At 45.8% G+C, this 27,749-nt stretch overlaps 2 protein-coding genes across 6 annotated transcripts in view; both read right to left on the bottom strand.

The window, feature by feature from the left end:
• The window catches only part of RWDD3 (RWD domain containing 3), a 50,062-nt gene extending 42,585 nt beyond the window's left edge, over positions 1–7,477 (bottom strand). Inside the window, exon 1 of one of the 2 annotated variants that reach the window (XM_063939842.1) lies at positions 7,188–7,477. Coding sequence is in view for 1 of the 2 variants with exons in the window: in XM_063939841.1 (XP_063795911.1) it covers positions 6,736–6,820 (85 nt within the window). In the remaining variant the exon portion in view is untranslated. Of the gene's footprint in view, positions 1–6,735; positions 6,927–7,187 lie in introns of those variants that run through there. The other variant, XM_063939841.1, reaches the window with a different exon arrangement.
• A 15,127-nt stretch (positions 7,478–22,604) lies between these two features.
• Positions 22,605–27,749, bottom strand: part of LOC134957726 (holocytochrome c-type synthase) — a 78,359-nt gene continuing 73,214 nt past the window's right edge. For 2 of the 4 annotated variants that reach the window (XM_063939839.1, XM_063939837.1), the window contains exons 6-7: positions 23,060–23,146; positions 22,606–22,967 (exon numbers count right to left, since the gene is read on the bottom strand). In XM_063939839.1, the coding sequence (XP_063795909.1) occupies positions 22,769–22,967; positions 23,060–23,146 (286 nt within the window). In that variant the 3' untranslated portion in view covers positions 22,606–22,768. Of the gene's footprint in view, positions 22,968–23,059; positions 23,147–27,749 lie in introns of all 4 variants that reach the window. The other 2 variants (XM_063939836.1, XM_063939840.1) reach the window with 2 other exon arrangements.

The following is a 27,749-nucleotide window of genomic DNA, read 5'->3' as shown; positions in this document are numbered from 1 at the left end:
TTTCATAACATCCATTTTCTCTAGAATGACAAAGTATACCATTACAGAACATTTGTATTTCACGTCTCCTTTTTAGACATGTTAATACCTGATTAAATTTGTTTCCATGAAAATGCAATTGCTACTTTGGTACATTAAGGTGCTGACACAACCTCTGCTGAAAAGGCTGTCACTATATACAAGTACATTATCACTGGGGTGACATTTATTGTGCCAATAAAACGGAAGACCTCATTAAAATTTCAAGTCGTTTGTGCTCTTAATGTGACTTTATCAGCATATTTCCTAAATATATTCATCGAGGAGGATTTGCACAGGAATTTGCATAAACTGCGTAGAGACTTGTAAAAACATCAATTTATCAAGATTATGTTTTGTTACAGACATGGACAAACAATAGTACATTACGTGACCTAGGAAATAATTTGTAATTTATATACTATAAACTGTTAAGATTAGACAGCCGAGATTAGAGTGTTACAAGGTAATTACTTTCTTATTTACAAATAAGCATATTACAATATCATAGGAATGACACTTGACTATCAGCTTGATAAGCATCCAATACATAAGATAGCTTAGACCACAGGTTCTCAAACTCGGTCCTCAGGACTCCACACAGTGCAGGTTTTGCAGGTCTCCTCACAGAATGGCAAGTGAAATAATTAGCTCCACCTGTGGATCTTTTAATATGTGTCAGTAATTAATACACCTGTGCACCTGCTGGGTTATCTGCAAAACATGCACTGTGTGGAGTCCTGAGGACCGAGTTTGAGAACTTGTGGCTTATACAAAAGGGCCAGTGGCACACACATGAAAGCTCTGATACTGCAGCTCCTGCTGTAAGATACAAGGATACTGACAAGTCACCAAAGTAGGGTTGCTAGAATATTCCTTTAATCAGGGACATATATGAATTACACAGGTTCTGTGGCTGGTTGACTTCAAGTTTGTATTTGAGCCACAAACCCTGTGTAATTTATATGTGCATCTGATTAGAGGGGTGGACTTCAGGTTGCCGGGGGCTGGGCTCCCGGCGACCACCATACCGGCGCCAGAATACCGACATTTTTTCTCCCTCTTGGGTGTCCACGACCCCCCTGGAGGGAGAATAGATAGCGTGGCGAATGTAGCGCCCCACCGTGCCCGCAAGGGGCTCATTTGCGCTCGCCCAGCTGTCGGTATACCGGCGGTCGGGATTCCGGCGCCGGTATGCTGGTCGCCGGGAGCCCAACCGCCGGCATACCATACTACACCCGATTAGAGGGATATTATAGCAACCCTACAACTATGCCCATATAAAAGCATAATGGGTGTGGTATGACATGTCAATTTATTTATCATCTCGACAATCCTTTATTAGTCTAACCCCAGTTTCATGTGTTGACATTTTGTCAGTGCTGTCGTTGTGAATGTCAACATTACTGAACAGGCTGATATTATGAACATGGCGACAGTCTGACTACATCCCACAAAGGGCTGGTTAGAGGAAGTATAGTGCCTGACCGAGGTCAATTTTATGGAGGAAGCAAGACATGAAGTAGAGAAGATTCAATTATTGTTGTAACGGATTCAGTATGATTTACCGTCTTCCGGGATGCCGGCTGTCAATATACCGACAGTGGCATCTCGGCCACCAGTATGTCGACAGTGGGGTGAGCGCAAAGTGTTCTCTTGCGGGCTCGCCACAGGATCTATTCCCGCTCACAAATGGGAATAGTCCTGTAGCGCCGGTATTCCAGCGTCGGTATTCTGATCGCCGGCAAATTAAATGGATCCCGTGATAACATCCTCAGTTCATCAGCTGTACTGCTCAGCTGACACTTAGGGGCCCATTTACTAATGATCACATGTTCAATGCGATCTGGGTGCAATATTAGCGCCCAGGATCACATTGCAATATGCAATTACTTCACCTGGATGTACTAATAAGCACAGGCAGGGACAAGCACTTACACAGCGGCCACTTCCAGGGAGGTTCTGGGGGTAGCCCTCTGCTGACCAGATACATGGTGTTGGGCTACTGCCATTTTCAGATGGCGGTAGCTGTGGGGGCCAATATCGGGAATGCTTCACATTCCGGTTATTGGTAAATCTGGCAGCATTGCATGCCCCATAGAAACCTATGGGGGATGCGGCTGCCAGGGGGGAAAGGAGGTATCTCCAATACCTGCTGCGGGCCCTCCTACATACATTCAGGGGATACTTAATATTTGTGGCTCACCCGCAAATCGCCACAAACATTGGGGCAGATGTATTAACCTGGAGAAGGCATAAGGAAGTGATAAACCAGTGATATGTGCAAGGTGATAAACACACCAGCCAATCAGTTCCAATATATAAATTAACAGTTAGGATCTGATTGGCTGGTGCGTGTATCACCTTGCACATATCACTGGTTTATCACTTCCTTATGCCTTCTCCAGGTTAATACATCTGCCCCATTGTTTGATAAATTGTCCCTTTACTGATTACATGTAGAAAACTAGGAATATCGGAGATAATTTAAGTTAAGTAACACATGTAGATATTTTAAAATTGATACATACTGGTTTAATTGGCAAACTGTGAATATGACAAATGGTACTGCACCCTGCGTAAAGTTTCCCAATTTTCACTTTTATGTAAGAATTCAATTGTGGTGAAAGGCGCAAACTGCCATTGCCACAGCATTTAAACACCCTTCTCACACCATTCGCTTGCCTGATTTGCCCCCCCTCCCCCCAAATCATTTAAAAGTGCTCGCTACCATATAGGTTGATGAACCACACCCATCTCCAGAAGGTAAAGAATGCTCCCTGCATGGAATGTTCATTTCTTCCAGGTGACATTAAAAGGATCCCAAGGGAAATTAGGAGGAGGAGGAGGAGGAGGAGGGGGTGAGGCACGGGATACGGTCATTAGGTAGACACAACTTAGGCCGACAGTCATTAGGTCGACACGCATTAGGTCGACAGGGTCACTAGGTCGACATGAGTTTTTCACATTTTTATTTTTTGGGCTTTTTCATACTTTACGTTCCACGTGGACTACAATTGGGAACGGTAACCTTGCCTGGAGCATGCGAGGGTACACTGTGCACTAATTGGGGTTTCCCATCACTTTACAAAGAAAATGACACCCAAAAGGTAAAAAAACTCATGTCAAACTTTTGACCCGTCGACCTAATGCATGTCGACCAAGAGTGGTCGACCCAACGACCCATACCCGTGGGGGCACAGAGGTTGGCATCTGACAAGGCAATAATTGGTTGGAGCCCAAACTCAGGGGTGATTATGTTTTTTAATGGGTTTTACAGGACAAACAATATGGTGTTCCAAAAAGCCCAAAGACGTTTTAAAAGCTTCACATATAATGAACAGAGAAAACGGTTACATTTATTGAAAACAATCAAAGTACTTTATGTACCAAGCGTAAACGTGATTGTAGCTATTTCTAAATTAATCTGACGTGTGTAAGAAATGAACTCCATAAAACATACTTATCATAAATTACAAAACACAAACATCGTGATCATTGTAAAATTTGTACATTTTACAGTGAACTGATATTACAGCCTGAAACAAGAGGAACACGGGGTCTATGTATTAATAATTGCAGCTGTGCCGCAATTTATTATCGGTTCATATTGAGCACATTGTTCTGGATGAAAACATATGTTGCAGGGATAGAAATTATGAGAACACCTTGTCCCTGCGCAGATCTTGGCAGACACTTCACTGCTTTTTCTAGCACTGCGCATGTGTGCAGTGCCATTTTCTGAAACACAAGGAAAGAGGCTGCGGGAGACGTATTGCACCCTCTCACCAAGCAGCCACGCTGTGGGCACTGCAGGACTTTCAACCGAGGACGCGCGGTTGTACCAGCCCACATGAGAGGTATTTTAACAGCATAACACACTCAGCCTATCTCCAATACGGCAATTACATTGTATCACGTAACTGCAACATTTCTATACTGCTAATTAGTGGCAAACTGAACTGTACCCATTCAATTTGATTGTGGACTCATACTTATCCATTATTCACTATCCCTATTCAGAGTACAATCAGTGCTATATGGTCTCTTGCTGCTACTCAGTCACTATTATTGGTAGATAAGTCTTGCCTTTATACCATCAGGGTGCAAAGCAATATCATTATCTTACGGTATCTAAGTTTTACTAATCATTTTGTGTATACATGTTTTTATTTTCTTTGTTTAATAAACCCCTTTTTATACACGTCAACTCTCTGTTATCATAATTTTCCCTGTTACTTAGCGCAGCCGTTTCTACTTTAATTTCTATATCGATTGTTTAAACACACACAGTGTTTAGTACGGCAGCGCATAGTACCAGGGTAACTTTATTCATTTATATGTGGTTAATATAGAGGCGCTGTTAAAGCAGTTATTTGTTTCTCTTTTGTCTTCAACCATACTTGCCTACTCTCCCGGAAGCTGCCGGAGGCTCCCGTTTTTTTGGGTAGCCACCCACACCCCCGGAAGAGTAGGCAGGTCTCCCTCATCCTGCTCACACCCTAGTGATGCAGGCAGGATGGAGACATACTCTCCCATATTCACGGGTCCATGGGGAGAGGAAAGGGTTCAAATGATGCGAATCGTGTAATTTTAGCTCCGCCCCCTTCCTGCGGACCCACGAATCGTGGCATTTTCCCTATGTGGGGTCGACCTATGTGGGGTCGGGGCTTGATGATGTCACAGCCCGGCCCCGCCCCCCGAAGTCTCCTGCATCGCCTACTCTCCGGGCTTCTCCCGGAGAGGAGAATTAGAAAGTATGTAAGTATGACTTCAACCCATGTGAAGATTAACCTAGGGCTCTCCTTACAAAAGCTGTATGTATGTATGTATGTATGTATGTATGTATATATATTATATAATATATATATATATATATATCCAAAGGCGGAAATGAACGGCACTCACAGGGTATATGATTTCAAAAGACTGGTATATTAGAGTAACGTTTCGGAGCACCAGCCCCTTCTTCCAGACAACACCAGAACTGGAAGAAGGGGCTGGTGCTCCGAAACGTTACACTAATATACCAGTCTTTTGAAATCATATACCCTGTGAGTGCTGTTCATTTCCGCCTTTGGATATCTATGTCACTGAGGATTCAGGCACCAGGGGAAGCTGGTCATTGAGACAATTGAGTGCCGACTGATTTGGAGGAATATATATATATATATATATATATATATATATATATATATATATATATATACACACACACACACACACACACAGTACATACCTCCCAACATGACCATCTCCGGTAGTGACAGAATGCTCTGCTCCTGTACGTTTCTCTTAATTTGTGATTGTCGTCACCTGTTTTGAACAGGTTAATGCAGTGGTTCTCAAACTGTGTGCCGTGGCCCTCGGGACACTTGCAAGGGTGCATTGGGTTGGTGGTACTGGACCACTTCATATTATTTATGGTCAATGTAATAGGCAAAACCAGTGCTGGTGGCTGCCAATCATAACATATATGGACAAACAGAAGCAAATCGTGTCCCTCACCACATAACTGACCCTAAGGATGACATATAAACACAATTTCCTTTTATATCTCAGTAAGAAACTTTTGGCCTTGGGGTGCCGTAATAACAATTCTGATGCTCTAGGGTGCCCAAATCTCTCTCTGCACATGTTACATCTACCCCACCAGCAGTGCAACATGGTTTTGCCCAATTGCTAACTTGTTTTGTTTCCTAACGAACCTGAATAACCCCCCAAATTAGGTGCATTATATCACCAAGGAGCATTTGTGCTGCAGTTTGTGGGGATCCGGACTGAAAGTCGACAGTAACTAGGTCGACAATGTCTAGGTCGACCACTATTGGTCGACAGTAACTAGGTCGACAGGGTGTCTAGGTCGACAGGGTCTTTAGGTCGACATGTTCTAGGTCGACAGGTCAAAAGGTCGACGTGAGTTTTTCACAATTTTTTACTTTTTTTGAACCTTTTCATACTTAACAATCCACGTGGACTACGATTGGAACGGTAATCTGTGCCGAGCGAAGCGGTAGCGGAGCAAAGGTACCATGCCCGAAGCATGGCTAGCGAAGCGAGCCATGCGAGGGGACGCGGTGCACTAATTGGGGTTCCCGGTCACTCTACGAAGAAAACGACACCAAAATAACATTAAAAACTCATGTCGACCTTTTGACCTGTCGACCTAGAACATGTCGACCTAAAGACCCTGTCAACCTAGACACCCTGTCGACCTAGTTACTGTCGACCAATAGTGGTCGACCTAGACATTGTCGACCTAGTTACTGTCGACTTTCAATACCACACCCAGTTTGTGAGTAGTTAATTACTGTAAGCATACCTCCCAACATGACCCTCTCCAGGAGGGACACAATGCTCTGCTTCTGGACTTTTCTCTTAATTTAAGATTGCTGGCACCTGTGTTGAACAGGTTAATGGATAAGAAAGGTGTTTCAGAACAGGTGATGGCAATCATAAATTAAGAGAAAAGTCCAGGAACAGAGCATTCTGTCCCTCCTGGAGAGGGTCATGTTGGGAGGTATGTGTAAGTGTAATTCAATATGCACAGACCATTTAACAGAGCAACAGAATATGCTGGCGCTGGATACTGAGACTCGTAATAACTGTGTTTGTATCAAATCTGATCCTTCTGCTTGTGACTAATAAATATCATTACATGAACACTTGTTTTATCTAGAGTCACTGAGTGATAGCGGGTGTTACAGTGCCATTCACCTGAATGTGACAGGACCTGAAACTCCCCCAGCTCACAGTATATGGCTGACAGCGAAGAGATCTCCTCCAAAGCAACCTCAGACATTTCTGTTGTGCATGTACAGCCTCATTATCAGGTGAGCTTCATCTCAGAAACACGTCTCCTCCGACCATGATTGATTCGGGACTTCCCTTTCCGCCTGCTGCAATCCCGAGTGTGTCCACTGTGTGGCAGCATTCTCCACTATATGTATACGCAACGTGTGTTTTCACTAAGCACCACAAGATGGTGCTGTTCTTATTTTTCCCCAAAAACGTGAGAAAGTAAAGGATATTCCTTCCTTTCTATTTGTGAAACATTACCAGCCCCTGTAAAATACATCACTTTAATAATGAAGAAATAGAACCAAAGGATACAGAGGCATGAAATATATGATACATTTTTGTAAATAAACCAATAAATGATACTTTACCGTGTGCATTCCATCATGTTTAAAGGTTCAAAGCTGACAGTGCCAATGCACAACACAGTAATACAAGCCGGAATGTCAGGTTTGTTTGCTGTCCCACTTCTGCTTGAAGTTGTCGATATGCTGTGTTGAAAAGCTAACTACTGTACATTGTGTAATATACAATACTTATTTTTTCACAACTGTTAGGAAAGCTTGTTCCAGAAATTATATTATGTTTGGGTATTTTTCAAGAAAAAGTCACCAAGGCAATTGAGCATCGTTTAGATCAGAGGTTCTCAAACTCGGTCCTCGGGGGCACACACTGTGCATGTTTTGCAGGTCTCCTCACAGAATCGCAAGTGAAATAATTAGCTCCACCTGTGGACCTTTTAAAATGTGTCAGTGAGTAATTAATACACCTGTGCACCTGCTGGGTTACCTGCAAAACATGCACTGTGTGTGCCCCCGAGGACCGAGTTTGAGAACCTCTGGTTTAGATCACTGGCGACATGGACTGCCACAGTATGAACAGTCTTTTCGCTTACCACGCCAGTTTGCCAGAGACTTTGCTCTCTAGTGCACATGCGCCATCTTCACGCATAGCACTGGGAGGAAAATGGTGCGGGCAGAGGAGGCGGGACCTGCTTCCCAGAGCATGCAAGGTAAGAGGATGATGCGCTCCCCCCTGTATGATGTATAGGAGGCATGGCCGCGCTCTCTGTAGTGCCCGGCGCTGCTTTCTACGGCCCTGCAGCTATCCATGAGAAATTGGCTTCCTTATAAATCAAAGAATGCCCCCAGGGAAGTTTATTGCTTGCAACAGATGTAATAGCCTTCCCTTGCCTAGCCTAAATCCGATTGGATCCTTGGTTAAACAGACCTCCTTTGGTAGATTTTAAGTTCAGAGGATAATTTTGGTTACACGGTAATTTCTAAAGTAATAGTGCATCTGTGTGAATCTGTAGATCAGATCAGTGTACTGTACATTTATGTATAAATAGGGTTGGATACAGATGACTACATCCCTTATAAATGTGTATACAGAGACTGCTTACAGTAATCCAGGACATAACAGTATTTTAATACTTACCCGTAAATCCTTTTCTCCTAGGCCATAGAGGATGCTGGGGTCCACTTCAGTACCATGGGGTATAGACGGTTCCGCAGGAGCCATGGGCACTTTAAGACTTTTCAGGGGTGTGAACTGGCTCCTTCCTCTATGCCCCTCCTCCAGAGCTCAGTATAGGAACTGTGCCCAGGGAGACGGACATTTCGAGGAAAGGATTTACTTTTAATTTAATGGTGAGATTCATACCAGCTCACACCTCAACCATGCCGCACAACATGGTATTCAACAGAACACACGCCAACAGGCATGAACAATTGCAGTAACATGCTGAAATAACCGTAACACAACATTAATTAACAATTGAAGGTAAAGTACGCACTGGGTCGGGTGCCCAGCATCCTCTACGGACTAGGAGAAAAGGATTTACAAGTAGGTATTAAAATTAAAATCCTATTTTCTCATACGTCCTAGAGGATGCTGGGGTCCACTTCAGTACCATGGGGCTATAGCAAAGCTCCAGTACGGACGGGAGAGTGCGGATGACCCTGCAGCACCGATTGACCAAACTTGATGTCCTCAGCGGCCAAGGTGTCAAACTTGTAAAACTTAGAAAACGTGTTTGACCCTGACCAAGTAGCTGCTCGGCAAAGCCGAGACGCCCCGGGCAGCCGCCCAGGATGAGCCCACCTTTCTAGTAGAATGGGCATTTACCGACTTCGGTACCGGCAATCCTGCCGTGGAATGAGCATGCTGAATCGTTCCACTGATCCAGCGCGCAATAGTCTGCTTAGAAGCAGGACACCCAATCTTGTTGGGAGCATACAGGACAAACAGAGCTTCAGTTTTCCTTATGCAAGCTATTCTCGCGACATAAATCTTCAAAGCTCTAGCCACATCAAGAGACTTTGACTTAGTGAAAGTGTCAGTAGCTACTGGCACCACAATAGGATGGTTTATGTGGAAAGACGAAACCACCTTTGGAAGAAATTGTTGACGAGTTCTTAACTCTGTCCTATCTTCATGGAAGATCAGGTACGGGCTCTTGTGAGACAAGGCCCCCAACTCAGACACCCGCCTTGCGGATGCCAATGCCAAAAGCATCACCACTTTCCAAGTGAAAAACTTCAACTCTATCTCCTGTAGAGGTTCAGACCAACTCAATTGAAGGAACTGCAACACCACATTAAGGTCCCATGGTGCCACAGGAGGCACAAATGGAGGCTGGATGTGCAGAACCCCTTTCACGAACGTCTGAACTTCTGGAAGGGAGGCCAATTGTTTTTGAAAGAAAACTGATAAGGCAGAAATCTGCACCTTGATTGAACCGAGTCTAAGGCCCGCATCCACACCAGCCTGCAGAAAATGGAGAAAACGTCCTAACTCAAACTCTTCCGTAGGAGCTTTCTTGGATTCACACCAAGACACATTTTCTCCAAATATGGTGGTAATGTTTAGACATTACTCCTTTCCTGGCCTGAATAAGAGTGGGGATGACTTCCTTGGGAATACCCTTTCAGGCTAGGATTCGGCGCTCAACAGCCATGCCATCAAACGTAGCCGAGGTAAGTATTGATACACGCATGGCCCCTGCTGTAGCAGGTCCTCGCGAGGAGGAAGAGGCCGAGGATCTTCTATGAGCAACTCCTGAAGATCTGGATACCAAGCCTTCCTTGGCCAGTCTGGGGCAATGAGGATCGCTCGAACCCTTGTGCTCCGTATTATTTTGAGAACTTTTGGTATCAGTGGAAGTGGAGGGAAGACATATACCGACCGAAACACCCACCGGTCACCAGTGCATCCACTGCTATTGCTTGAGGGTCTTTCGACCTGGAACAATATCTCTGAAGCTTCTTGTTGAGACGAGATGCCATCATGTCTATTTGAGGAACTCCCCAAAGACTTGTCACCTCTGCGAAGACTTCTTGGTGGAGGCCCCACTCTCCTGGATGGAGATCGTGTCTGTTGAGGAAGTCTGCTTCCCAGTTCTCCACTCCCGGAATGAAAATTGCTGACAGAGCTCTTACATGTCTTTCTGCCCAGAGGAGGATCATTGCCACTCTGCTTTTTGTTCCGCCTTGACGGGTTTATGTACGCGACTGCTGTTACATTGTCCGACTGGATCTGCACGGGTTGATATTGAAGAAGATGTACAGCTTGTAGAAGGCCGTTGTAAATTGCTCTCAATTCCAGAACGTTTATGCGAAGGCAGGTTTCCTGACTTGACCATATTCCTTGGAAGCTTTCCCCCTGTGTGACTGCTCCCCAGCTTCGGAGACTTGCATCCGTGGTTACCAGGACCCAGTCCTAAATCCCAAACCTGCGTCCCTCTAATAGGTGAGAACTGTGTAGCCACCACAAAAGCGAAATCCTGGCTTTGGAAGACAGGATTATCATCCGGTGCATGTGTAGGTGGGATCCGGACCACTTGTCCAACAGGTCCCACTGGAATACTCCGGCATGGACTCGGCCAAACTGTATGGCCTCGTAGACCGCTACCATCTTCCCCAACAACCGAAGGCATTGATGGATCGACACTCTTGTTGGTTTCAAAATTAGTTTGACCATTCTCTGGATTTCTAGAGCTTTTTCTACTGGAAGAAAAAATCCCTGTACTTCTGTGTCCAGTATCACCCCCAAAAAGGACAATCTCATCGTCGGTTCTAATTGCGACTTTGGAAAGTTCATGATCCAACCGTGTTGCTGGAGCACTGACAGGGAGAGTGCGATGTTCTGCACCAATCGTTCCCTGGATCTCGCTTTTATCAGGAGATCGTCCAGGTAAGGAATTATATTGACTCCTTGTTGTCGGAGGACCATCATCTCTACCATCACCTTGGTGAATACCCTCTGTGCCGTGGAGAGTCCGAACGGCAACGTCTGGAACTGGTAATGGTAATCCTGTACTGCGAATCTCGGATAAGCTTGGTGGGGAGGATAAATGGGAACATGTAAGTAAGCATCTTTTATGTCTACTGACACCATGAATTCCCCTTCCTCCAGACTGGAAATCACTGCCCTCAGAGATTCCATCTTGAACTTCAACCTTTTCAAGTAGATTCAGATTTTTCAGGTTTAAAATTGGTCTGACCGAGCCGTCCGGCTTTGGAACTACGAAGAGGCTTAAATAAAAACCTTCTCCTTGCTGTGACAAGGGTACCAGGACAATGACTTGATCCTGACATAATTTTTGAACTGCAGCTGATACGACTTCTCTTTCTGGAAGAGAAGCTGGCAAGGTCAATTTGAAAAATCGGCATGGGGGGACTTCTTGAAACTAAAGTTTGTATCCATGGGCCTTTATTTGTAAGACCCATGGGTCTAGGCCAGATTGAAGCCAGATGAAAAGTTTCAGACGTGCTCCCACCCGAACGGACTCCCACAAGGGAGCCCCAGCGTCATGCTGCAGATTTGGCAGAAGCAGAGGTTGATTTCTGCTCCCGCGATCCTGGAGACGCTGCAGATTTTTTTTCCCTTTTCCCCTTCCTCTACCTGCAAAGAAGGGGGAACCTTTGGCCTTTTTGTATTTGTTGGGCCGAAAAGGACTGCATCTGAGAGTGATGTGTCTTTTTTGCCGGTGCAGGAGCATAAGGCAGGAATGTCGACTTACCTGCGGTAGCCGCAGAAACCAACGCATCCAGCCCATCTCCAAATAAGGCCTCACCTTTATACGGGAGAGCCTCCATATTCCTTTTGGAGTCTGCGTCAGCATTCCATTGGCTAATCCACAATGCCCTCCGTGCTGAGATTGCCATGGTAGTGGTTCTTGATCCCAAGAGACCAATATCTTTCATGGTTTCTAGCACGTACGCAGCAGCGTCTATGATATGACCTAACGTTAGGAGTATCTTGTCTCCATCTATTGTGTCAATGTCTAATGACAAGTTTTCTGACCGCTTTTCAATAGCACTACTCACCCAAGCACAGACAATGATAGGCCTGAGTAGTGTCCCATTGGCCACATCAATAGATCACCTCATTAACTTGCGGTCTGTCGGCTCCTTAAGTGAAGCCATTCCAGGCGCAGGTAGAAACACCTTTTCTCTTTTATGACAGGGCCCTGTCTAAACTGCGGGGTGACTCCCACCTTTTGGAAAAAGGTAAGCTGCCTGAATTCCTTTTAGGAATCTGAAATTTCTTTTCAGGTTAAATCAGACTCCCTCCAAGAGACTGTTCAACTCCTGAGGTGGAGGGGAAATTACATTACTTCTTTACTAAAGTAAACCCTCTCCTTGTGGTAAAAGAGGGGGCTTCGTAACTCCTAACACCTCCTTTATAGCTAAAACATGTTTTGAATGCTTTTCGCTAACTTAGGACCTATTCTCCTGGAATCACTAGTGTCGACACAGGAATCAGAGTCTGTGTCGGTATCAGTTTGTACTACTTGTGCAAATTTGTATGTGACCCAGAGGGGTCCCTATGGATGAAAGGCAGAACTATTAAAAATCACATCTTCAACAGATTATTTTCAGTTTTCTGCATGAGATTCAGTCCAACCTCTTACTGATATGATTCACACTATCATGTAACCTTTCACCCAGTCAGGCTCTTGGTGTCATATTACAACTCTGTGTCCCTAACATGGCTCCCTCAGGTAAAGATCTCCCTGCCTCAGACATGTCACACACGTGCACAACCACACCACAGACACTCCGGGACTTATAGGGGACAGACCCACAGTAAAATCTGTCAGGACACAGATAGGATTTGCCAGTTCACAACCCAGCACAAGTAACACAATGTCTGTGAACACAAAATACCCACTGACATGCAGCGCTTTTATGTTAATCACACAATTATATAGCACCAAATTCACTGTGGCCCCCCGTTTTGCACCCTGATACTTGTTCAGCAGTGGAGGACCAGCGTTCTTCTCTGCAGCCTGGAAGGAGAGAAAATGGTGCTGAGCAGTGTGCTGGCTGACTGAGGAGGAAGCTCCGCTCCCTCAATGGTGTGTTTCTCCTCAGCTTTTATGAGGTAATTTTTTTATACTGGCAGGGGTAGGACTGTGCCTCAGCAACTTATGCCCCTTATTTATGCCAGTTTCAATAGGTTTCATGCTGCCCAGGGCGCCCCCCCCCCCCTGCACCCTGCAGTGCCTGTGTATGTGTATGTGTGGGCAACATGGCGCGCTGCACTCCCGCCAGCCGCGCGGTACCTTTAGCCGTCACTTTGATTGAAGATTTGAAGATCCTTTCTTCTAACACTCACCTGTCTTCTGGCTCTGCAAGGGGGGTGACGGCGTGCTGTGGGAGTGAGCGCATAGCCGCAGCTAGTGTTCAGTACCCTTCAGAAGCTAATGGTGTCCTGTCAGCCAGAAGCAGAGCCATGGAACTATTCAGGAAGTTGGTTCCTACTTCTGCCTCCTAAGTCCCACGAAACAGGGAGACTGTTGCCAGCAGTTCTCCCTGAAAATAAAAAAAACCGAACATAAGTCTTTTCAGAGAAACTCAGTAGAGCTCCCCTGGTGTGCATCCAGTCTGCCTGGGCACATTTTCTAAACTGAGGTCTGGAGGAGGGGCATAGAGGGAGGAGCCAGTTCACACCCCTGAAAAGTCTTAAAGTGCCCATGGCTCCTGCGGAACCGTCTATACCCCATGGTACTGAAGTGGACCCCAGCATCCTCTAGGACGTATGAGAAATAATGTTGAAATTAAATACCAGGACATGAGACCCAGAGTCTGCACATACCATAAAAAAAACACACCACAGAGCATATACTGTACAATAGTCTGCCAGATGCATGCACACCCACGCAAGTCTTTTAAATTATTGTCACTTTATATACGAGCAGATTTGCAGGACTCTTCCAGGCTGCGCCATAAACCACCATCTTTTAGCGTTCCAATAACTGAAACCGTATATTGAGGGGCCTATATATTAACAATTGCGGCACTGTTGCTATTATTATCTATCCATTTTGCAAAGGAATTTTGTATTTTAAATGAAACTATTCCCGCTATGTACTAATAGTAACTCACAGGGACAGCAGTAGTGATAATCGCAGTACCCGGTATTATGTCATGTTTGTGAAAGACTCCTTTGGGGAGATCTGACACCGTGCATGTGTACAGTAATGGGCCCTACACACTTAAAGATTTTACTGAACGATATGAACGTTCTTTTTCATTAATGAACGAGAACTCGTTCGTATCGTTCAGTGTGCAGGCACCAACGATGAACGATGCGCAGTCCAGCGTTCATTCATTGTTGGTACCGGGTCGCTTATGCATGCAAGCCAATATGGACAATCTCCTCCATATTAGCTTGTACTGCTATGGAGCCGGGTGATGTAGGGAGTGAAGAAACTTCACTTCCCCCGTTATTCCCAACCGAGTTGCCTGCTGGCCGTATCAGCTGTCGGGCACCTCGGCGGCACATCGCCGTGTGTGTAGGGCCCTTGACAATTTCCAATGCTGGACGGAGGCTGTAGGCGAGGGATCGGAAGAGCTCTCTCCTGCTAGTAGGCTTCCATTGGCTTAAAGAAGTTTACAGCATCTGAAGATAGTTTACACTAACGGGGTCGAACACCAGAAAGCTTCTCTTTCAGAGTTTGGTAAAGATCGTAGTCCCCATTAATAATAATGGAGACTGAGATTTGCACTGCAAAGTAGCCTTCTGCTGGAGATTTCTGTGAAATTACTTGCATTAGGCTGTAAGTACATAGCAACTGCAGTTTCTAAATAATTTTATGAAAAACAAAATCTTGTTAATTGGGTCTTTCAGTGACTAACGACTGTAACCTAACAATTATTAGGACACTGAAAGGAGTAAGGAGTAAATTAGTAGGAATTGGTAGAGATTACATTATTGAAAGCGAAGCAGTGGATGCAGAATTTGAAGCAAAGAGTGTCAGTGTTACACAAAGTCCTAATGGGACATATTCACAGGGCAGTGCCTAGATCACTTAGAAATTAAGCACGGATCGCTCCGTGTACACCCCATAGCGATGGCGATGCGCGGCCTCACGCGTCGCCTTTGCCCACTCAGATCTTTAGCACATGCAGCCAAGATCTAGTTAGATCTCCTAGCATGTTCATAAAGCTCAGCACACATCGCTAAGTGATCTGTGCTAACCTAGATCGCTTAGCACAGAGCACAAGTCGCCCCGTGTGTATGCCGCCTTAGACTGAGCTGTAGATGGATGTGAGTGGGGACAGGGACCAAGTAAGTTAACAGCAGTTTCATCTAACTGAATCGTTTTCTGTAACTCCAGATTGTCCTGATGGGATGCAGTCAGGATCCCGCTTGTCGGGAACCGGGCAGTCAGATTACCGACACTATTCAGAATGCTGACACCGGCATCCAATATGACTAGTAAGTAGCACAGCATTGGTAAACTTAGGATTTTCATATGAAAGTATTTTCCATGACATAAAACAGTTCCTCAGCATCTTAAGGGCACCATACACTAGAGCGATTATGCCCGATTTCAGCCCAATTCGGGCATTCGGCCCGATATATTGGGTGTAATCTGGCATTTTTGAGGTGTCTCCGGTCCGAGCCGATCCGTGTTCCTGTGAGCATCGGATCGGATCCTCCAGATTGAATGTGCTGCACATTCAATATGGTCCGATCTGGGGGCACGGCTGTGATCGCCCAGGATACATCGGATGCAAAAGGACAACATCCGATGTATCTTGGCCGATCCTGCCCCCCGGGAGGCCGCCGGGGTGATCACCGGCGATCGCCTCCGACATGCGGGTGGATAAGTGTATGGGGCCCTTAAGTGTAAAGACAGAAAAGCGCAAGGTTATATACTGTGTGCAGATATGGAGCCCTTTTATCCAAAAGTTGTTAGTCTGTGGGTCTGTGGATATGAAAGGCCTAGTTGGACAATGGGCACATTAAAGTATCACTTGTGGTGGACTATAGCAGTTGGACACACAGAGCTGCCAATGCAGATCTGAATGCAAGTCAGTTTGGCCAATCTGGCGTGGTTTAACACTAGGCATGCTCCAGAGCTGTGTGCACGTGTCTACAGGTGATTCAGTCATACACTACATTACACGGTGACCTTTCCACTTGCAGCTTAATGGGTATAACTGGGTGGTAACAGGGGTATTGACACGTAGGCTAAGCTTACTAAGGGCATGTCAATGGAACTGCCATCTATGCAAGGCTGAGAGTGTAAGCAGATGGATCTCTGGGACCAGGGACAGAGCTGGTGTACCTTTACACTAAACCACAGCTATTTGACCAAGTGTATGGATAGGGGCAGTGTGATCACACACACACGCAAACAACTTGGCGTATAGGCGAATATCTGCATGTTCCTCTGTACGCGCAATGCAGGTGTAAGTATGGGTGATCTACATTTACCCCAGAGCCACTTTGTTGCTGCCATATGATAGGTAAATTGTCTGTAAGGATCATGGGGTAGAGACGGGCTCCGCTGGAGACATGGGCACTATAAAGAACTTTTAGTATGGGTGTGCACTGGCTCCTTCCTCTATGCCCCTCCTCCAGACCTCAGTTAGAGAACTGTGCCCAGAGGAGATGGACAATACGAGGAAAGGATTTTGTTAATCTAAGGGCAAGATTCATACCAGCCCACACAAAGCATACCATATAACCTGGAAATATGCAACCAGTTAACATTATGAACAAAAAACAGCATCAGTCAAAGACCGATTCCCACTGTTACATAACCCTTATGTAAGCAACAACTATATACAAGTCTTGCAGAGTAAGTCCGCACTGGGACGGGCGCCCAGCATCCTCTACGGACTAGGAGAAAAAGATTTACCGGTAGGTTTAAAATCTTATTTTCTCTTACGTCCTAGAGGATGCTGGGGACTCCGTAAGGACCATGGGGTTTATACCAAAGCTCCAAACCAGGTGGGAGAGTGCGGATGACTCTGTAGTACCGATTGAGCAAACGCGAGGTCCTCATCAGCCAGGGTATCAAACTTGTAGAATTTTGCAAAAGTGTTTGAACCCGACCAAGTAGCTGCTCGGCATAACTGCAAAGCCGAGACGCCTCGGGCAGCCGCCCAAGAAGAGTCCACCTTCCTAGTGGAATGGGCCTTTACCGAATTTGGTAACGGCAGTCCAGCCGTAGAATAAGCCTGCCGAATCGTATTACAGATCCAGCGAGCAATAGTCTGCTTCGAAGCAGGCGCGCCAATCTTGTTGGCAGCATACAGGACAAACAGAGCCTCTGTTTTCCTAATCCTGGCTACATAAATCTTTAATGCCCTGACTACATCCAGGAACTTGGAGTCCTCCAAGTCACTTGTAGCTACAGGCACCACGATAGGTTGGTTCATATGAAATTAAGACACCACCTTAGGTAAAAACTGAGGACGAGTCCTCAATTCTGCTCTATCCACATGAAAGATCAAGTAGGGCTCTTGTGAGACAAGGCCGCCAATTCTGACACCCGCCTTGCCGAAGCCAAGGCTACTAACATGACCACCTTCCAGGTGAGAAATTTCAATTCAACCGTTTGAAGGGGTTCAAACCAGTGTGATTTAAGGAACTGTAACACCACGTTCAGGTCCCATGGTGCCACTGGGGGCACAAAAGGAGGCTGGATGTGCAGCACTCCCTTTACAAAAGTTTGGACTTCTGGGAGAGAAGCCAATTCCTTCTGAAAGAATACAGATAGGGACGAAATCTGTACCTTAATGGAGCCTAACTTCAGGCCCATATCCACTCCTGTTTGTAGGAAGTGGAGAAAACGGCCCAGATGGAAATCTTCGGTAGAAGCATTCTTGGTTTCACAGCAAGAGACATACTTCCTCCAAATACGGTGATAATGTTTTGCCGTCACCTCCTTTCTAGCCTTTATCAGAGTAGGTTTGACCTCCCCCGGAATACCTTTCCCAGCTAGGATCCGGCGATCAACCGCCATGCCGTCAAACGTAACCGCGGTAAGTCTTGGAACACGCAGGGCCCCTGCTGCAACAGGTCCTCCCTGAGAGGAAGAGGCCAAGGATCTTCTGTGAGCATGTCCTGAAGATCTGAGTACCAGGCCCTTCGAGGCCAATCTGGAACAATGAGTATTGTCTGTATTATTTTTTGTCTTATGATCCTCAAAACTTTTGCGATGAGAGGAAGAGGAGGAAACATATAGACTGACTGAAACACCTATGGTGTTACCAGGGCGTCTACTGCTATTGCCTGAGGGTCCCGGGACCTGGCACAATACCTCCGAAGCTTCTTGTTGAGGCGTGACGCCATCATGTCTATTTGAGGAATTCCCCAGAGACCCGTTATCTCTGCAAAGACTTCTTGATGAAGTCCCCACTCTCCTGGATGGAGATCGTGTCTGCTGAGGAAGTCCGCTTCCCAGTTGTCCACTCCCGGAATGAAGACTGCTGACAGTGCGCTTATGTGATTTTCCGCCCAGCGAAAAATCCTGGTGGCTTCCGCCATCGCGACTCTGCTCCTTGTCCCGCCTTGGCGGTTCACATGAGCCACGGCTGTGACATTGTCTGACTGAATCAGAACCGGTAGGTCGCGAAGAAGACTCTCCGCTTGTCGAAGACCGTTGTATATGGCCCTTAATTCCAGCACGTTGATGTGTAGACAAGACTCCTGGCTTGACCATAGTCCCTGAAAATTCCTTTCTTGGATGACTGCTCCCCATCCTCGGAGGCTCGCGTCCGTGGTTACGAGAACCCAGTCCTGAATGCCGAACCTGCGACCCTCTAGAAGGTGAGGACTTTGCAGCCACCATAGGAGAGACACCCTGGCCCTGGGGGACAGTGTTATTTTCTGATGTATTTGTAGATGGGACCCGGACCACTTGTCCAGAAGGTCCCACTGAAACGTCCTCGCATGAAACCTGCCGAAGGGAATGGCCTCGTAGGAGGCCACCATTTTCCCAGAACTCGAGTGCATTGATGAACTGACACTCTTTTTGGCTTTAGCAGGTCTCTGACCATGTTCTGGAGGTCCTGGGCTTTTTCCAACGGGAGAAAAACCTTCTTTCGTTCCGTGTCCAGTATCATGACTAGGAACGATAGTCGAGTTGTTGGAACCAATTGCGACTTTGGCAGATTGAGAATCCAACCGTGCTGTTGGAGCACTCTCAGGGAGAGCGATACGTTCTTCAGCAATTGATCTCTTGATCTCGCCTTTATCAGGAGATCGTCCAAGTATGGGATAATTGTGACTCCCTGCCTGCGCAGGATCACCATCATTTACGCCATCACCTTGGTGAAAATCCTCAGGCCGTGGAAAGCCCAAACGGCAACGTCTGAAACTGGTAATGACAATCCTGTACAGCGAATCTCAGGTACTCCTGATGAGAGGGATATATGGGGACATGAAGGTAAGCATCCTTTATGTCTAGCGACACCATAAAATCCCCCCCTTCCAGGCTGGATATTACAGCTCGGAGCCATTCCATCTTGAATTTGAATCTTTTCAAGTACAGGTTTAGGGATTTTAGATTTAAAATGGGTCTGACCGAACCATCCGGCTTCGGGACCACAAACAGGGTCGAATAATATCCTTTTCCCTGTTGGACCAGGGGAACCCTGACAATCACTTGCTGTTGACACAGCGTTTGAATTGCAGTTAATACTACTTCCCTCTCTGGGGAAGAAGCTGGTAAGGCCGACTTGAAAAACCTGCGCGGGGGCACCTCCTCGAATTCCAGCTTGTAGCCCTGGGAAACAATTTCTATCGCCCAAGAATCCACGTCTGACCGAACCCAGACTTGGCTGAAGAGTCGAAGGCGTGCCCCCACCGGTGCGGACTCCCGTAGGGGAGCCCCAGCGTCATGCGGTGGATTTTGTAGAAGCCGGGGAGGACTTCTGCTCCTGGGAACTAGCCGAAGCAGGCGTTCTCTTTCCTCTACCCTTACCTCTGGCAAGGAAGGAGGAGCCCCGACCTCTTTTGGACTTATGTGACCGAAAGGACTGCATCTGATACTGTGGAGTTTTCTTTTGCTGTTGGGGAACAAAAGGTAAAAAGGTAGATTTACACACTGTAGCTGTGGAAACCAGGTCCGCGAGCCCCTCCCCAAACAACACTTCACCCTTGTACGGTAAAACCTCCATATGCTTTTTTGAGTCCGCATCACCCGTCTATTGGCGGGTCCATAAGGCTCATCTCGCAGAAATAGCCATGGCATTGGCTCTGGAACCCAGCAATCCAATGTCTCTTTGAGCGTCTCTCATATATAAGACTGCGTCCTTAATATGGGCTAAAGTTAACAAAATGGTATCCCTATCTAGGGTATCAAGGTCAGCTGACAGGGTATCTGTCCAAGCTGCAACAGCGCTACATACCAATGCCGACGCAATTGCCGGTCTGAGCAAAGCACCAGTATGTGTATACATAGACTTTAACGTAGTCTCCTGCCTGCGGTCTGCCGGATCCTTGAGGGCCGCCGTGTCAGGAGACGGCAGCGCCACCTTCTTTGACAGGCGTGTTAAAGCCTTGTCCACGCTGGGAGAGGATTCCCAACGTACCCTGTCCTGCGTAGGGAAAGGGTATGCCATAAGAACCCTTTTGGGAATCTGCAGTTTCTTATCTGGAGTTTCCCAAGCTTTTTCAAATAACTCGTTATGTTCATGAGATGGGGGAAAGGTTACTACCTGCTTCTTTCCCTTAAACATGTGTACCCTCGTGTCGGGAACAGAGGGTTCATCAGAGATATGCAAAACATCCTTTATTGCAATAATCATACACCGAATACTTTTTGTCACCCTAGGGTGCAATCTTGCTTCATCATAGTCGGCACTGGAGTCAGAGTCCGTGTCGGTATCCGTGTCTACTATTTGTGACAAGGGACGTTTCTTAGACCCCGAAGGGTCCTGTGAGTCGGTCCAATCCGTGGATTGACCCCCTGTTGTCTCCCTGGACTCTGCTTTGTCCAGTCTCTTATGTAAGGATGCTACACTTGCATTTAACATATGCCACATATCCATCCATTCTTGAGTCGGCACCACCGACGGGGACTCACCACTCATCTGCTCCACCTCCTCCTTGGACGAGCCTTCCGCTTCAAACATGCCGACACGCACGTACCGACACCCCACACACACTGGGATATAACTATAAGGGGACAATTCCCCAACCAGGCCCTTTGGAGAGACAGAGAGATTATGCCAGCACACACCCAGCGCCAAACTGAATAAACCCAGGTAGCGCTTTTATGTTATAATAATAACTTCCCCACTCACTGTGCCAATAATTGTGCCCCCCTCCTCTTTTTCAGACCTCTTATCTGTTCAGCAGGGGAGAGTCCGGGGAGCCAGCGTCTCAGCAGCTTCTGTGGAGAAAATGGCGCTGGTTAGTGCTGAGGGATCAAGCTCCGCCCCCTCCAGCGGCGGGCTTCGGTCCTGCTTCAATTTGCAAAGAAAATGGTGGGGGTTTATCTATTTACTGCCTCCGCAGCATAATATACTCTAATATGCCAGCCTTGAGGTTTATTGCCGCCCAGGGCGCCCCCCCCTGTGCCCTGCACCCATTTGTGCCTGCTCTGTGTGTGTTGTGTGGGAGCAATGGCGCGCAGCGGTAGTGAAGATCTGAAGTCTTCTGCCGCCTTGAAGTCTTCTTTTCTTCTAATACTCACCCGGCTTCTATCTTCCAGCTCTGCGAGGAGGACGGCGCCGCGGCTCTGTGACGAACTGCAGGGTGAGACCTGCGTTCCGACTCCCTCTGGAGCTAATGGTGTCCAGTAGCCTAAGAAGCAGAGCCTATCACTTAAGTAGGTCTGCTTCTCTCTCCTCAGTCCCACGATGCAGGGAGCCTGTTGCCAGCAGTGCTCCCTGAAAATAAAAAACCTAACAAAATTCTTTAAACAAAGAAACTCAGGAGAGCTCCTCTGTAATGCACCCTATCTCCTCTGGGCACAATCTAACTGAGGTCTGGAGGAGGGGCATAGAGGGAGGAGCCAGTGCACACCCATACTAAAAGTTATTTATAGTGCCCATGTTTCCTGCGGAGCCTGTCTATACCCCATGGTCCTTACGGAGTCCCCAGCATCCTCTAGGACGTAAGAGAAAAATACTATATTAACTAAATTGATTAACTGGACTGGACAGCGCTTCCTGATAAACCTCGGTTTATTCTTAATAATTTCTTGTTTTTCTTAAAAAGGTGTTTGCAATAACCTTTGCCAGGAAGCAGCAGTCTGGTACAGATACACAGTTAAACTGACCCACAGTCCTGTGCGGAATCCCTAAATCTACCCCCTTTTTTCTCCACAGATACACGATTGCCAGCTTTTTAAGATCAGGCGCAGAGTAATTACTTGTTTTTTTGTCCTCTCAGCACACTTTGAAGTCCCAATAGGAGTCAAAACATAAATCGTTATTATAGAAAATTCTCTGTCATACATAGGTGTAGTCCTGGGGCTACTGATATTCTGGAAAATTTCAGAAAACATCCTCAACAGTAAAACAGAGAGAAGATTTTTTTTTTTTTTTTAAAGTCATTTTTATTATATACATTGTATTATTTAAATACTGAGCAGCAATTTTCTTTCCTATAGCTGTAACACTCTTCAATAAAGTCATGTATAGTTAGTGCAGTTTTCAGATGATTGACAAGACTTGCCGCTTTAAATAAATTAGGAGGTCCACCGCCACCAGGTCACTTTCATCCTGTCCCAGACAGCAGTCATGGAGTCAAATGCAGGGCGGACATCTAAAATTGCAAAATTATAATCCTTATCTACTTCTCCTCCATCGTAGTAATCAATGACATATCGGACTTCCTGTCCACAACGATTTACAATCCAATCGTGACGATCAAAGGGGAGTTCATAGCTGTAAGTAATAATACAGAAAGGAACATTCAGAACAATTGTCTGATACATAAGAAAAAAAAAACAAAAAAACAAGAAGCAGCAAAACCTTACCCCATCCACGAGCGGATTCGTGCTCTGGGAGAGTATGCCGTTGCTTTACCACCAAAGCGAACTAGGTTCGGGCCACAGGGGCATTCCCTGCAAAGCAGAGAGATGGAAGGTGTTATTGCCTGAAGCAGTTATACTGTACGTCTTTAGCAGGTGTTAAATCGACCTTGGTTTTAAAATGGTTTTGTAAAAGTCATAAAAGGCTTCTAGGTTTGCATTTGTGTCTACTTTTAATTAATAGAATACCTACCTTGCCATCTAACAATCCCATAATATAACCGCATACTACCCACTATATTACGGAGTCTACATACAGTGTGTGGCTAATACAGGTATACAACGGACGAACAAATAAATAAATAAATATATATTATATATATTTTATATATATATATATTTTTTTTTTTTTTTTTTTTGTATATTCCCCCTGGATAATGCAGTGCATAGTGGACTCCACTATCCACATGAAGCCTGTGGTGTCAGACGAAACGTGTCAACACAGGAGCAATCGATCCACACGCTGACAGCCCGGGGCTTAGTGCTGACGGCGTGTGCAAGTCGGCTGGCACACTCTCCACTACCCGTACCTGTTGGTCTCTCACGTGACTTGGAATCCCTGACCCTGAAGCAGGGAAATTAGTACTTACAGTGAAGTGAAGGACCTTTGGTCAAACCGGACTGACTACCAGAGACAATTACTGACCCAAAGGAGTAACCAATTAAGGAGGGTAAGTAAAACACCGGAAAGGTGCATCTCTGGACCTTTATCTTTCCTGCAAAAGCACACTAAGGAAGAGACTTGTCTTTTGCCAAGGTTCACTACCACCCAAGGTGGAGTCCAGAAACTGAACCTGATAGTGGAAGACCCTGCATACTTATACTAGTACTTTGCAGCAAGAACCACCCGATATAAAGGGGAGCCCTATTCTTAAAAAAGGCTCTCTTCTGGATTAACAATTCTCACAGAAATGATATACTTTTATGCGAGCGGGACGCCACTTCATTCATTTTTACATTATTAAATTTTTTCTATCACCATAACAATTTTTCTACTCTCTCATTAAATGGGTGATATTCATGTGACCGGCGTTCGGGAGACCGACAGTCACATGACCTCCTCCAGCATCCCAACCCCTCACTATCCCGATGGTCGGCATGCTGACCAACAGGGACTATTTCCACTCGTGGGTGTCCACGACACCCATAGAGTGGGAATAGAACCCATAGGTCGCCACCGAGCCCGCAAGGGGCTTGCTGCACTTGCCCCTCCCCGCCGGGATCCAGACGTTGGTATGCTGCCGGGATCCTGGCGTCGGTAAGCTGACCGGCGGTCTCCTGACCGCCGGTCAGCCATACCACACCCCATTAAATACCATTCGCATGGTTTAAGGGTCATTTCTAAGGACAGAAACATTTGTGCATCCTCTCCTCCGCTATATATGTGTATTTTAATTATAAATAATTTCATATTGTATATGTATTTATGCACTATGTTTCAATCAATAACAGAACGAACAATAGATGCAATAGGTGAAATTTAGGTATTCCACCAATCCTACTGGTGGAAGACAATATATTTATACTTCATTTTTTAAATGCACTCTGAGGTCTATTCTGTTCTGATAGTATCTTCACCTGTGTTACATTGTATAGAAAATACTCTGACAAGCTGAAATAAGAGAACAGGAAACAGCTACTATTTATCAAATAAGAAAAACTCCTTATTTATTATTTATTTATTAGCAGTTTCTTATATAGCGCAGCATATTCCGTTGCGCTTTACAATTAGAACAACAATTATAGAACAAAACTGGGCAAAGACAGACAGACAGACAGAGGTAGGAAGTCCCTGCTCGCAAGCTTACAATCTATAGGGAAATAGGCATTGATACACAAGGATAGATGCTACCTGTCACATAATGGTTCCCCAGGTTGCTAGGTTCTTATATGATATGATCACCCAGCAATGTTGGAAGACAAAATGTGAGTTTATGTGGACTGTACAGAGGGGATGTAACTTGATAGGGAAGCTGTGAAGGTTATGTGTGTGGGTCTGAAATTTGGTAGGCTTGTCTGAAGAGATGAGTTTTCAGAGAACGTTTAAAGGTTTGGAGACTAGAGGAGAGTCTTATTGTGCGTGGGAGTGCATTCCACAGAGTGGGTGAAGCCCGGGTAAAGTCCTGTAATTTTGAGTGGGAACAGGTAATACATGTGGATGAGAGACGCAGATCTTGTGCAGAGCGGAGAGGTCTGGTAGGGAGATATTTTGAGATGAGTGAGGAGATGTATGATGGTGCAGTTTGGTTAATAGCCTTGTATGTAAGTAAAAGTATTTTATATTTGACACGGTAGAATACCGGTAACCAATGGAGGGACTGACAGAGCGGATCAGCAGATGAAGAACGTCTGGCGAGGAAGATTAGCCTCGCAGCTGCATTTAAAATGGATTGAAGTGGTGATAGCCTATGTTTGGGAAGACCAGTAAGGAGACTATTACAATAATCAATGCGGGAGATGATGAGTGCATGGATTAGAGTTTTTGCAGTGTCTTGTGTAAGATAAGGGCGTATTTTGGATATGTTTTTAAGGTGCATGTAACATGATTTAGAGACAGATTGAATGTGTGGAACAAAGGACAGTTCAGAGTCAAGGGTGACACCTAGGCAACGAGCTTGTGGGGTGGGGTGGATAGTTGCATTGTCAACAGTTATAGAGATATCAGGTTGGTAACTACTCTTAGCTGGTGGGAAAATAATTAATTCGGTTTTGGAAATGTTGAGTTTGAGGTGGCGAGATGACATCCAAGATGAAATGGCAGACAGGCATCCAGTGACACGAGCCAATACTGGTGGTGACAAATCTGGGGAGGATAGGTAGATTTGAGTATCATCAGCATACAAATGATACTGAAATCCAAAGGAGCTGATTAGTTTACCAAGAGAGGAGGTATAGATTGAGAAAAGCAGAGGACCTAAGACTGAGCCTTGCGGTACTCCAACTGATAGAGGTAGAGAAGAGGAGGTAGAATCAGAGAAGTGAACACTGAAAGAGCGATTAGATAGGTAGGATGAGAACCAAGAAAGGGCTGTGTCCTGAAGACCTAGGGATTGTAGTGTTTGTATGAGAAGAGAGTGGTCAACAGTGTCAAAAGCAGCAGAGAGATCTAGAAGAATAAGTAGTGTGTAATGGCCTTTTGATCTAGCAGTGACTAGATCATTCACTACTTTGGTCAGTGCCGTCTCTGTGGAGTGTTGGGCACGAAAGCCTGACTGAAGTGGATCCAATAAGTTGTGCGAGTTAAGAAAGAGTGTAAGGCGAGTGTAGGCAAGCCTCTCAAGTAGCTTGGAGGGACTGGGTAGCTGAGAAATGGGACGGTAGTTAGAGAGTGTGTTTGGGTCAGAGTTGTGTTTTTTTAGAATGGGAGTAATGACTGCATGTTTAAACAGAGAGGGAAAGATACCAGTAGAGAGAGAGAGATTACAGATTTTAGTTAAGGTTGGGATAAGCACAGGAGACAAAGTTTTACTGACCTGTGAGGGTATAGGATCAAGAGGAGAGGTAGTGGAGTAGGAGGATGAAAAGAGTGTTGATACTTCATCTTCACTTGTGGGATCAAATGAAGAGAAAGTGCCAGAGGGTTCAGGTAGGGAATTGAGCAGGTCACTGGCTGAGTTAGAGCATACCATTTCATCTCGGATTTTATCAATCTTATCCTTGAAGTAGGAAGCAAGTTCTTGTGCACGGATAGTAGCTAGTGGGGGAGGTGAGGGAGGGTAAAGAAGTGATTTAAATGTATTAAAAAGTCGCTTGGGGTTGTTGGCATGATAAGAGATGAGAGATTGGAAATATGTTTGTTTGGCAGTGTCCAGGGCCTGACGATAGGAGTGGTAGGTAGTCTTATATGTGAAAAAGTCACTTGGATTCTGAGATTTCCGCCACTGACGTTCTACTTTACGTGACAGTTTTTGTAGGTGTCTTGTTGATTTAGAGTGCCATGGTTGGCATCTAAGCCTACGTGGAGTGTGATGGGTAGCTGGAGCCACTTCATCAAGGGCACTCTCTAGGGTCTGGTGCAGGTGTGATACAGCAGTGTCAGGTGTAGTAAATGTCGAGATTGGTGAGAGCAGTTGTTGCAGAGAAGTGGAAAGTTGTTGAAAATGTATATTGTTAGTATTTCTGCGGGTTAGAGGAGGCTTGCTTGGTTTTAGTGTCCTAGAATTTAAAGTAATAGAAGAGATTGTGAAGGTGATCAGGTTGTGATCAGAGAGAGGGAAAGGAGTGTTAGTGAATTCGGAAACTGAGCAGAGCCTGGTGAACACAAGATCAAGGCAGTGGCCCTCATGGTGAGTAGAGGAGTCGGACCATTGGGTTAGGCCAAGAGAGGAGGTTAGAGAGAGGAGTTTGGATGCATGAACAGATTGTGGACTGTCAAGAGCTATATTGAAATCGCCCATAATGATGGTGGAGATGTCAGAGGATAAGAAGTGTGGGAGCCAGGCAGAGAAATCTTCTAGAAATTGTTGTTTAGGTTGCCCAGGAGGGCGATAGATAGCTGCAACACGCAGAGAGAAGGGGGTGAAAATCCTGATAGAGTGAACTTCAAATGAGGTGAATGCGAGTGATGGAACCTGAGGTAGAACAGTGTATGTGAAAAACTGTGACAGTAAGATTCCGACCCCACCACCTTTACTAT

The sequence above is a fragment of the Pseudophryne corroboree genome, chromosome 9 (genome assembly GCF_028390025.1).
Source record: "Pseudophryne corroboree isolate aPseCor3 chromosome 9, aPseCor3.hap2, whole genome shotgun sequence".
Lineage (NCBI taxonomy): Eukaryota > Metazoa > Chordata > Amphibia > Anura > Myobatrachidae > Pseudophryne > Pseudophryne corroboree.
The sequence above is the reverse complement of the archived record's forward strand: the minus strand, read 5'-3'. Positions and strand labels throughout refer to the sequence as shown.